The sequence below is a fragment of the Callorhinchus milii genome, unplaced genomic scaffold (assembly GCF_018977255.1).
Source record: "Callorhinchus milii isolate IMCB2004 unplaced genomic scaffold, IMCB_Cmil_1.0 Scaffold4, whole genome shotgun sequence".
Classification (NCBI taxonomy): domain Eukaryota; kingdom Metazoa; phylum Chordata; class Chondrichthyes; order Chimaeriformes; family Callorhinchidae; genus Callorhinchus; species Callorhinchus milii.
In genome coordinates, this window is record NW_024704745.1 from 57,313,719 (window position 1) to 57,324,436 (window position 10,718).

Here is a 10,718-nt window from a genome sequence, read left to right on the forward strand (position 1 = left end):
GGCTAACATCATTGTATCAGATCAAACCTAAGCTGGTTTTGAATCTTACTCATCCTAATACAGCTCCTTTCTGGTGACAGATAATCATGAATTGTTCTTGCAAAGTTTGCTGTCTTCCCAACTTAAGAATGCAGGTTCTGCAGATTCTGGAACCATTTTCATAGTGACGACTTCATTAGCTGGAAAGTAATTTTGTGAGAAAATTGTGATGTCCTGTGCTCCTTAATAAAAACTCTGAGATCTTTGCAGACGTCCAAAAGAGGTTATTATACAGTCCCTAGAATTAACTGCAGATCAATAAAACCATTTTTGTTGATCCATTGTCCCAAAGGTATTTTGTTGATCCAAAGTCTAAAACTATTGCCACCGTGTAGTTCTCCTCTCCCCTTCCACGCTGTTCCCAGTCAAAAAGCAAAAAGTAGAAAAAATGAAGAGTTTTTGGTAGTTCATCGTCTCCTGAAGATCAGCATTGGTAGAAAATGTGCGCAGATGGTGCAATGAAAAATGTATTGAGAGAAACAAGTTGCTTCAAGTTTTCTTTCTCAACAAAATATTGTTCTGTATATATAGATATACTTCAATGTCTGTACTGTTGTTTAACAAATATGTTGGGTAAGTAAAATATTGACTCCTTAACTCAGTCTTATCCTATAATCTACAGGCTTTCCCAACCCAACTTTGGTGCCTCTTAACCACATCTTACATAATCTAGTTTTCTCTCTTCTCTTTTGTAGTGTGCTACATAATATCGTTATAGGTTCAGCAATAAAGTGAACAGTGACTAAATGGGGTTATTGAATGTATTCAGTGTTCTAGTTTAGCTTGTCAGACCTACCAGACAACAGTTCATTCTGCACTTACATTTTACCAGCCAGTATGTGGAGGGTTTCTTTTTTACTTCATTGGCAAGCTAGATATGACTTTGAATAATTTACATTCAATCATCATTGATATGATCATTAAAATAATACGTGCCTGCTGCCTTTGAGTTTCTAAATGAAAATGATTTTTTTTTGTATTTTGTATTTTTTTTGTATTTTCCAGGCTTTATATTTTCCAGGCTTTATGTTCTGAAGGAATTCACTGGTTAATTGGGGACTTATTAGATTGCTACTTTTTGACAGGGTTTTCTTTCAAATGTAGTTCATCCTTCACATTAAAAAAAAGCTCTCAAAGACAGGTTTGAGGTTGTCTGTCTGGAAGTTACCTGGAGTGCTTGGAAGTTTTTGGATTGTCTTGCATTAAATCAGGCGGCCTTGTTGTGTCCACTGCCTTTAAACAAGCTTGAGTGCAGAATCACACTGAAGCTTTGTGTGCACTGTGGATTTGCTCTGTGCTTCCATCTGATCATTTAATGAAAGCTAGTCAAATCACAAACCTGTCAAACCCGTTTTTTGGTTATCTGCTAAAGTTGGCTTTGATCATTTAGATTACTCTACCACATGTGTAGTATATATGGTTGAAAAGTTTCCAACTGCATTTCAAAGTACTTTGTTCAATTAAGCCGTTTTTAAGCACTTCCAGTCCCTTTTTTAGCAAACTGCGTATGATAAGAGGAACTTCATGCCTTTTGGACTTTATCATGTCCCACACCTGATCCATCCAACCCACCATTGGTGAGCAGCTTTCAGCCATTCTTACCCCAATCACTGGAACTCCATCGTGGAGTCCTTCCTTCTTGGCCTCTCCCTCCCCACCTTATCTTTTCATGTGTTTTCAGCTGTGTGAAGCACTTTGAGATGTCGTCTTAGCCTGAAAGATGCTATAAATATAAATTATTGTTTTTATTATGACTGTATACATCTTTGCAATGCTCCTGTTTATTCGATACATTTTGCAAAATGGGTCAGAAGCCTACAGATTTACAATATGCTGAAAGAAGAAAACAGCTTCTGTTAAGTATTTAACCAGAATATACTGACAATCCACTACTACTTTTATGTTTCATTTGTTAACCCTTTACTCAACTTGCTCTTAAGGATTTGTGAAAATGTTATTATTTAACCATGACTCTAACGTGATAGACGTGTCAAAATTTCATTCGAATTAGTCATTCGAATACTGGTGAGACCTTAATTTTGCTGCTTCTGTCTTCATATCTCCCATTGATCTCTGCCAGGCACCGACCATAATGGCCTTCCCAGCAACAACACCAACAGCAGTGATGGCATATGGCATGGTAAGTGCTTGAGGTGGTATGAATTTTAATTTGAATAGTTTATAAAACCATAGCAATTTGCCCCATTGTGGTTGTGCTGGCTCTTTGAAAGAGCAATCCATTCAAGTACCTTTTTTCTGCCTTTTTTCCCATACCACTGGAACATTATTTTTCTTTATCTGTTTAGTTTGCCTTTTGTATTTTAATATGGTTCCCGCCTTGACCCCTGAACCCAAAAGGGGGTTCTACAGCCTGCCATTAACTCGTTTTTTAAAAAAAACCTACCTATTTTCCCCCATTCCTTTCTTGCTATCTATCTTAAGTCAATACCTTCTAATCATTGACTCACCAACCAGTGTGGAAATGCTTTCTCTGCTGGTAGGAGGCCTTAATCCAACTGTAGAGAGTTAAGCAATCTATTTGTGTTACTGGCTCTGGCAATCTAACAGAAAATTGACCAAACAAATCCTTCAAACGCATCAATGTGGGCAGCCGCGAGGCTTGAATATATTTAAGTGTTAGGTGTTCATCTTCATTCGTTTGTCACTAATTGTCTTTTTCCTGGAAATTGTGTCACCTCTTTGAAAGAGCAACCAATTTGTCCCACTCCCCCGCACTTACTCCATTGCCCCGCATATGCTTCCTTTTTAAGTAATGTATGTTCTAATTAGGCTGAAATCATAGAAAAATCTGCTTGCCTAAAATTGATTTGATGTAATTGCCCTTTTGCCCCTTACTACCAGCCACCTGCAATGGGCATGCCTATGATGACTCAACCAACAATGATGTACAGCCAGCCAGTCATGAGGCCATCAAATCCATTTAGTTCTGCACCTGGTGCACAGGTATTTCCATATTTTGTTTCAAAATGATGATGTTTCATAAGAATTGAAGTTTAGTCACTTTTCTCATCTTATATTATGTCAATGCTGTTCAAGCCAGAATACTAATATTTTACATACATTGGTAAAATAGGCTCATCTGAAGTGTTTTCTGCCTCATTTAGCAAAGCAAGATGCCAAACGTAGAAAAGACAGGTTTGCCATTAATCACTAACTTGATGGTGTGAAAATCCAGGGTAAATATTTGGATGACTGAGACATGTTACTGCCAGAAATAATGTAAGAAAGCACAAAGCTAGCACTTCCAACCTGCCCTTTTGGCAGTTTGCCCTTATAAATTCGAACATTACTTGGCAAGATTTCTTAATATATCCCTGTTATTAAAATGTTGTATGAGAAATGGTTTCATATGCAAATTAATCTGCTTAAAGAAGAAAGCATTTTTTAGCAGTTATTTGTGGAAATTGCTTGTAATTTTATTTTAAATTTGGAATAAGAAACTATTAGCCTGTAATACCAACTACACTAAGCCTGTAATACTATTTTACCTTAAAATTTAAGATCTCACAGAATTGTGGAAAAATTCTTAAATTCAGAATTTTCAACAATTAACCTTAAATTTTAAGGCAAAATAGTCTTAACAGACTACGTGAAATTTGGGGCCACTGATTTTCAGGAGAAGATAAAGACTTTCTTTCAGTTTGGCAGTTTGTTTGGCGACTCTGGAACTCTTGACCTGATTTTCTCCAAACTTGCATAGATGATCAAGATAACCTCAGATTTGATGGAAAACCAGAACTACAGCTAATGCGAGCTAATGAGTAAAGGGCGATGTTTCTTGATAAGATGTACTTGCTTGTCAACAAAATAGTTGCCCTTTTTTTGCAGCTGACTAGACCATTCCAGGGGGCTGACCTGCTCCCATTCCTCTGCCACCATCTGTTGCCGTGACCTGGTTTCATTAACTTTCACATTTTATTTTGTCTCCCTTCCTGGGGCTTGCCTGAGATCAGGATGCCAAGTTCTATCACTTATGCTGCAACCGAACAGCCAAAATTTACCACCGAGTTGCCAAAATTTGCATTTGATATAGCGCTTTTCACGTCAGATGCGCACATGTCCACCATGTAATTGAAAATGACCATTTTATTCAAGAGTTTTGGTTTTTGGAGGGATTATTTTATGTGGAACCATTTTGTAATGATTATATTCAGGATAGAAAAGGGCCACAAAACATGAAGTCTTATATATTTCATATATCTTGTTTTAATTCAGATACGGCATTTGTATCATGTTAAATTAATACTGTTGTCTTATTTATACTGAACAAAAATTGCACATATTTTTGTATTTTAGTCATTTTAATACAAAATTCATGTTCATTTAAATATGAATGACCCTGTAGGTTAAGCTAAATGTTGATACAAACTTTCAATGCACTGCATGCCATGTCTCCCTAAAATGCACATTATTTATTAGCTGGCATAAGTGACTGGGATTTAATGCTGTGATTCTACCAGTGTTGCTCTGCTGTCCAGTGTAGCCCTGCTGTAATCACCCAGATGGGAGGATCTTATGAATACACTAAGCTGATTTGCCATTATATTTTTTCCATCCCCTGTTCCATATTTCTTTAAAACAGTATAGCTGAGTTTGGAAACCATGGTCTGGGGAAATTGCAGGTTGAACCTTCTTCCTTCAGTGCAGCCTGTTGAAACAACAGTGCTTTCATACATATTTTAGTATAATTTATACATGAGGATTAAACAATGATTCATTTCAAATAGTTTCTGAACATATAGAGTCTACAGTTCCTAGTTTGGGTATAATGTATAATAAAGTATATGTAGTTTTATTTAACAAGGAATGTTGGACATTTTCTCGGTATTTTCGATTTTGGATTCAAATCCCACACATTATCTTTTGTTAGAATATTATAACTGTTTGATTACAGTTAAGCTCCTATTGAGAGGTATAAAGCCACCAGTGTAGGGGTAGATTTATTCATGGTCTTAGTTTGACCATGAATTGAAATGTTATTCTCCCCCAATAAAGGGATTATTGTGTTAAAGAAACGATGATTATGTTTAGAGTCCACTTGAATGGTCACAGGCAGGTCATAAAAAGACAAAATGATATATTGTTAGGCATAATGGGTTTACAATTTGAATGTAACATCACACATTGACCACCCTTTGAGTAAATTTGATAACAAAGCCCAATGTTCAAAAAATATGTGCTTAATGCACATAATAAACCATTGAAGGCTGCAGAATAAGGTGGAATTCTATGTTGGATAGTGGGGATTCTAGTTGCTGTTCTGGTTGTCATGCTTTGAAAAATATTTACTTAAATGTGGCCGCAGCAATCTCAGCTTTTAAAGCAGTATTCGCGGTACTCACTGACGTGGCAGTCTGTATTCTACTAGTGTGGCAAAGTGCAGCCTTATCTCTGCTCCAGTTCTTTAGTGATTTTCCAGTTTATAAAGGAGACAATGGGGTTTAAATTGTGATATTTGCAAATGTTGAAATGCTATTCTGCACAATAAAAGGAATATTGTGCTAAAGAAAATGCTGCATATGTTAATTGTGACTTCTGGTTTGCAAATATTTAATTTGTGACATTTGTAGAAGGGCTAATGACATTTTGCAAAAGACAGCAAAATCCAAAGAGGAAAAATCCACTGGGGGAAACCAATTCCAATTTGGCTAAATTATTGGCAGAAGACATTTAGTATATTTGAAGGGACAATGTATTAATTGGTGTGCACCAACATGACTTTTCCACTAGTGTAACATAACAAGTGGATTATGTGATAGAAGGCCAATGATGCAATGTGCTAGTGAAGAAACTATGCGGTGCATTACTATAAGTTCCTCATAAATCAGTCTAGCTGACTCCTCTATGGAAAGTTAGCAGGGAGGGAAGAGCAGGTGAGTCAGCCCAGCTGGTTTAATGCATCTCCCAGCAGATAACCTGAGATAGATTGGTAACTGTTTGACCCTCATTTAGCAAATGGTGCATTATATCAGGATACCTAAGGTGGGTGGAAAATGTACCAAGTGCAGTTTTTAAAACGCTGTAGCACAGAATTTTTATCACAATGAGATCTTCGTTAAAGAAATCTGTAACGTTCAAAGCTCAGAATGAGACGAAAAATCAATCTTCAATGAGATTCTTCGAAATTGTTTTAGCACAGACTATTATCGCCTACATGCATATTGAAGTATAATACTGGATTTCCCACTACAATTCTATTTTTTTAAAAAAAGTTGTACAACAGTTTGGAGTTGTTGGAAAGTTTTTTTTGGAGTGTTTTTAAGTTTGCGTAAAATATGGAAGAAGAAAAGGCCGCTCTGGTTGTTTCTTCACAGGTCACATACATGGAGTTAAGAGTTACAAATCAACATAAGCTGCTAATAGCTAGTCTTGTGAGTAATGGAAAGGTGCCACTCTGATCTGCAAGACCTGCATTCCTTCTGAAGTAATCTACCCCCAGTTTCCACAGAAAGTTCCACAGCAACTTCCAGTTACTCTGATCAGTTACATACCGCAAATGCATGGTTCCAGTCCGCAGGTCAGGTGCTCTGGGGTTTTCATCATATTTTACTGGAGTTGCTAATTTTAATTGGCACAATTTGTTTTTGCAGTTTTTTTGTCATTTAAAAAAAATCCTCCTCACAGCTTCCTGCTCCGCTCCTCGGAAGCTCTCAGCTCCACTATACATTAATGTACTTATGTGATCCCAAACAGCAAGCTGTGGCTCAGTTGAATGGGAAAGTGTGTGAATACAGTAACCTAGAGCAGCAGCCTGCAATCTTAATTTTAAAATTTGCCTTCTCACAAGGTGCAGTTCCACTAGCTGAAGGCGTGGAACTAAGTTGAGCCGTAAAATTCTTCTCAGTTATCTTAGTAGTTTGAATGACCTTTTCTTGCGGCAGGTTTTTCTTATGTTCTTAAATGACAGAATATTTTAGTTTATCTGTAAACACTGTGTGGGTGAGTAATGATGAACCATCCTCATAAGATCTTACTGTCATTTCGGTGTTTTTTTTAAACTAAACAGGTCACCAGTTTCTACATTTGCTGTCACTAAGTTCCTATGTTCTATTCCTTACATTTTCTGCCTTCACTTTCTTTCTTCGCTTTCTAAACTAGTTGTCTGCAGCCTCAAGTCCTTCTAGTCAGAGTCCTCCGAGAGCTCCTGGAAAGGACCCGTTTGCGGAGCTCTCTCTCAAGGATTTCTTGTAGAAAAGACAAGGTATCCACGGTATAATTGCATGTGTGTTGTGTTAAGCAGACTTTAGAATGGCCCCTGAACTCCAGGTCATGCCAACTGTTAACACTGCCATTAAATTTAATTGAAATACCTAGTTAGCCACAGAAAGTGTGCCAGATCGATATTTCTATTACTTGGATGGTTTGATATGCATAAGCTTGATAGGAATATGTGGTATTACTGGTTTCCTTTTGTATGTGGGTAGCGTCTGCCCTTTGCCAACATATAGCTTATTCAGTTCTGGAGTTATCAACTTAAAGAGAATGCTCTGACCACAAATGGATTCTGCTTAACAATCTAACTGTGAAGTATTCAGTCATCAAATATAGGATCTACACTTCTGCAAACTGCAATAAGCTTCTAAAATGTCTTACAACTTCTATAAATCAGATATCAATATTTGTTAGATAAAATATAATGCAGTGATCACACTATTTAAATCTTTGATACTTTATTTGTAGCTGTGATTCAAGGCAGTCATTCATTCAAAAATCGGCCAATTAGTAGAGGTTCTCCAATTGCTTAAAGAGATGCATTGATAGTACCATGTGTATGTATTCCTACGGCTGACCTATCTGCAACCTCTTCCTCTCATTCTCCTCTCATAAACCGCTGGAGGTTTTCCTGTAGATCCTTATTCTACACTTGTCTGAGTAGTAAGCATGATTGAGAATAATGTATATAAAATGGGGCAGAAATCCAAAAATTGATTATTTAAGGAATTATCAGGAATGTATATGAACTGGTTATTTACAATGCAGGATTCATATTCAGCCGATGTTTATTGTGGGGGAAAAAAAGCTTGGCATTCCAGCGCCCTAAAACGTATCTCTACTTTCCATTTCTTCAGATACAGTTCATGTAATGACATCAAATGGATTGATCGTTCCGGGAAGATAAGTGCTAAGCAGCAAATTTTATTCTTCATGCAAAACACTCGCTGTTTGTGAAACTATTATCTTCCACAAGGGATGACTTCCGTACAAAGAATGATAAAGGACCTGGCAGAATGACCAAGATGGAAGATGTATTCAAAAGCAAATACTGATGTACAAACCTCAGTTGAAGATGGAAACCACTGTTTTGATGATCAAGTGATGACTGAATCAATCATGATTTTAAACTTTTCCAACCAATAATAATGCTACAACGATGGATCATTTTCTCATACTGAGTGAAACTTTTATTAATCTAGAATTGACAGGTTGAGGAGTGAGTGAGATTTGCAACCATGTATGATAAGGGCTGCTGGATTGTAACTTATCATGATTTGGTGAGGTATTCTTTGAAAAGCGACAGTAAATTAAGTAAACTTTTTTATGTCCACCAAGGAACTTTTTTTCTTTTATCTTCACAAAATAGATGTGCTAAAATTAACCATTCAGAATATTACTTTTATTCAAGTTTGCAGTTAGACATTCCTTGTATATTAAGTTTGTATTTATTTATGACTGTCATTAAGTAACAATATTTGCATCAGATGCTCCTATATGGATGAATATGGATGTACATGGTTTATGAATTGGATGAAAACCTGAGTGAATCAAAAAGCATTTAATGGAAAGATGGAGCACTAAATATTCTACAAATCAATTTACTTACCTCTAGCACAATTATTTGTAGACAGAATCACAATCTTATGTTTATGTGGGATTTAGGATGAGTAATGTATTAATCATGTAGTTCTGTGCCTAGGATTTTGCAAGGGAACAGTTATTGACTAGCAAAGCACTACGTTTGTACTTTGGCATTAGCATAAATGACAAGGTCCTTTATTGCTTTTTGCTCAGCATGTCATTATTTTACATCAGAGTTTTATTCTGCCTTTCCTGACTAGAATGTAAAGAATTGCCTTCTGTTCACAAAGATCCTCTACCTCCATAGACTCCAAATCATATGCAGATCCCAGAACATGTTGAAATATTGGTTTAAACTTCCACACAGTGTCTTCACTAGTTGGTTCTGGGAAGACTTGTTTACACAGATTAAGTTGAAAATGAGAGAAACCGTTTCTGTGTAGAATTTTTTAAAAGAAAAAAAACAAATCGAGTTAAATAATAAAACGATAAAGTGCTGTTGACCGGTGCTTCATTGTATATACCATAATCCTTGTCCACATCGCTGGTGTGAAGGATAGTTTGTGCTTGAGGCAATTCTGTACATGAACTTTGCAAAATTTTGCTGCATTGTCTTTGCAGAATATATTTTGTTTAAAAGAAAAATGTATGTTAGGAGAAAATGGGTGGATATTCAAATAAAGAGCAGCTTCCACTGAAATTTTGTTACAAGCTAGGTGCAAGCTACATCTCTCAATTCCAAAAATCCTGTGCATGGATATAACAAACTCTGCATTATTTAATAAAAAAAGCAATTGAGCTGTTGTAGGCAAGCTGTTATCTCAACTTTATCTTTGTCGAACTTGAAGGTTTTGTTAAAAGTACTACAGTTGTGTTTCTTTCTACAAGTTGCATCTCTTCCATTGAAAAATGTTCTCTAATTTGCTTTATAGATCTAAAGGAGTTGGAGTTTGATGCCTTTATGTAGTTCTATGTTTCCTTATGACAAGTGTCAAACAATTTGTTTCAGAGTACTCTCTATAGCTTAGTCTTGTAGGCACAACAAAAGTTAGTTTTGGTAAACTTTTCAGCTTATAATTGTTGAAACTGGTTCTAATATTGCTGATCTGAAGATGTTTCATTCCTCCTGGTTTAGGATTTCAACATAACCCATATGGATGCATTGCAGTGTAAACCATTTGTGGGTCTTAACTGGTTTCCTTGATTTTATTTCCTGTTTCCAAATCATTTATGTACAGTGGCAATAACAAATAATCCAATCTCTAGTTGTTACCTTTCATACATACTAGTACTCTGCTTTCTATGGTCTAACCAATTACTGATTCACTTAAGAACCTCTGTGTCTCTCGGTGCCTTTAACATTGCAAACCAGCCTTCTGTATTCGCTGTTATGTCATTTACCAACTAATGAAGGAAAGGGAGAGAAACCACTTCCAAAATGGTCATCTAAATACTGTTTAATTTTAAGTAATAATAATTGAGAACAAACAAATGAATAGTATCTGTATCTTGGTAATTAACAGAGATTGAAGGCTTTGTATTTTCAGTAAATCTCTCAGGTATCCTTTTCCCTTAAGTTTATAAACATGATACTGCTTCTATTACAAAAATTTTATCACATGACTTCCAAAAAACAAATGGTATTGTTATCTCAAGCATCCCCTCCTCCCCCAACTAAAATAATGAAGTCAGTTTTAAATGTGATGTTTGATTTAGTTGTAACAATCTGTCTAAAGAGCTAATAAAGACTTGCATGTGGTATCTTTAACTGTGGGCTGCAGAAAGCTCACCATGTCCCTATGAAGAGTGAAGAACTTATTTTGGTCTCTCTTGTGGCTCAATGGATAGAAATGCCTGATCCA

The 10,718-nt window shown here is 36.2% G+C and overlaps 1 protein-coding gene across 13 annotated transcripts in view; it reads left to right on the forward strand.

The window, feature by feature from the left end:
- The window catches only part of picalma (phosphatidylinositol binding clathrin assembly protein a), an 88,877-nt gene extending 79,209 nt beyond the window's left edge, over positions 1-9,668 (forward strand). For 12 of the 13 annotated variants that reach the window (XM_042334524.1, XM_042334525.1, XM_042334527.1 and 9 more), the window contains 4 exons: positions 2,120-2,179; positions 2,902-3,003; positions 7,159-7,261; positions 8,130-9,668. In XM_042334524.1, coding sequence (XP_042190458.1) covers positions 2,120-2,179; positions 2,902-3,003; positions 7,159-7,251 — 255 coding nt within the window. In that variant the 3' untranslated portion in view covers positions 7,252-7,261; positions 8,130-9,668. The remainder of the gene's footprint in view (positions 1-2,119; positions 2,180-2,901; positions 3,004-7,158; positions 7,262-8,129) is intronic. The other variant, XM_042334528.1, reaches the window with a different exon arrangement.
- Positions 9,669-10,718: the final 1,050 nt, after the last annotated feature.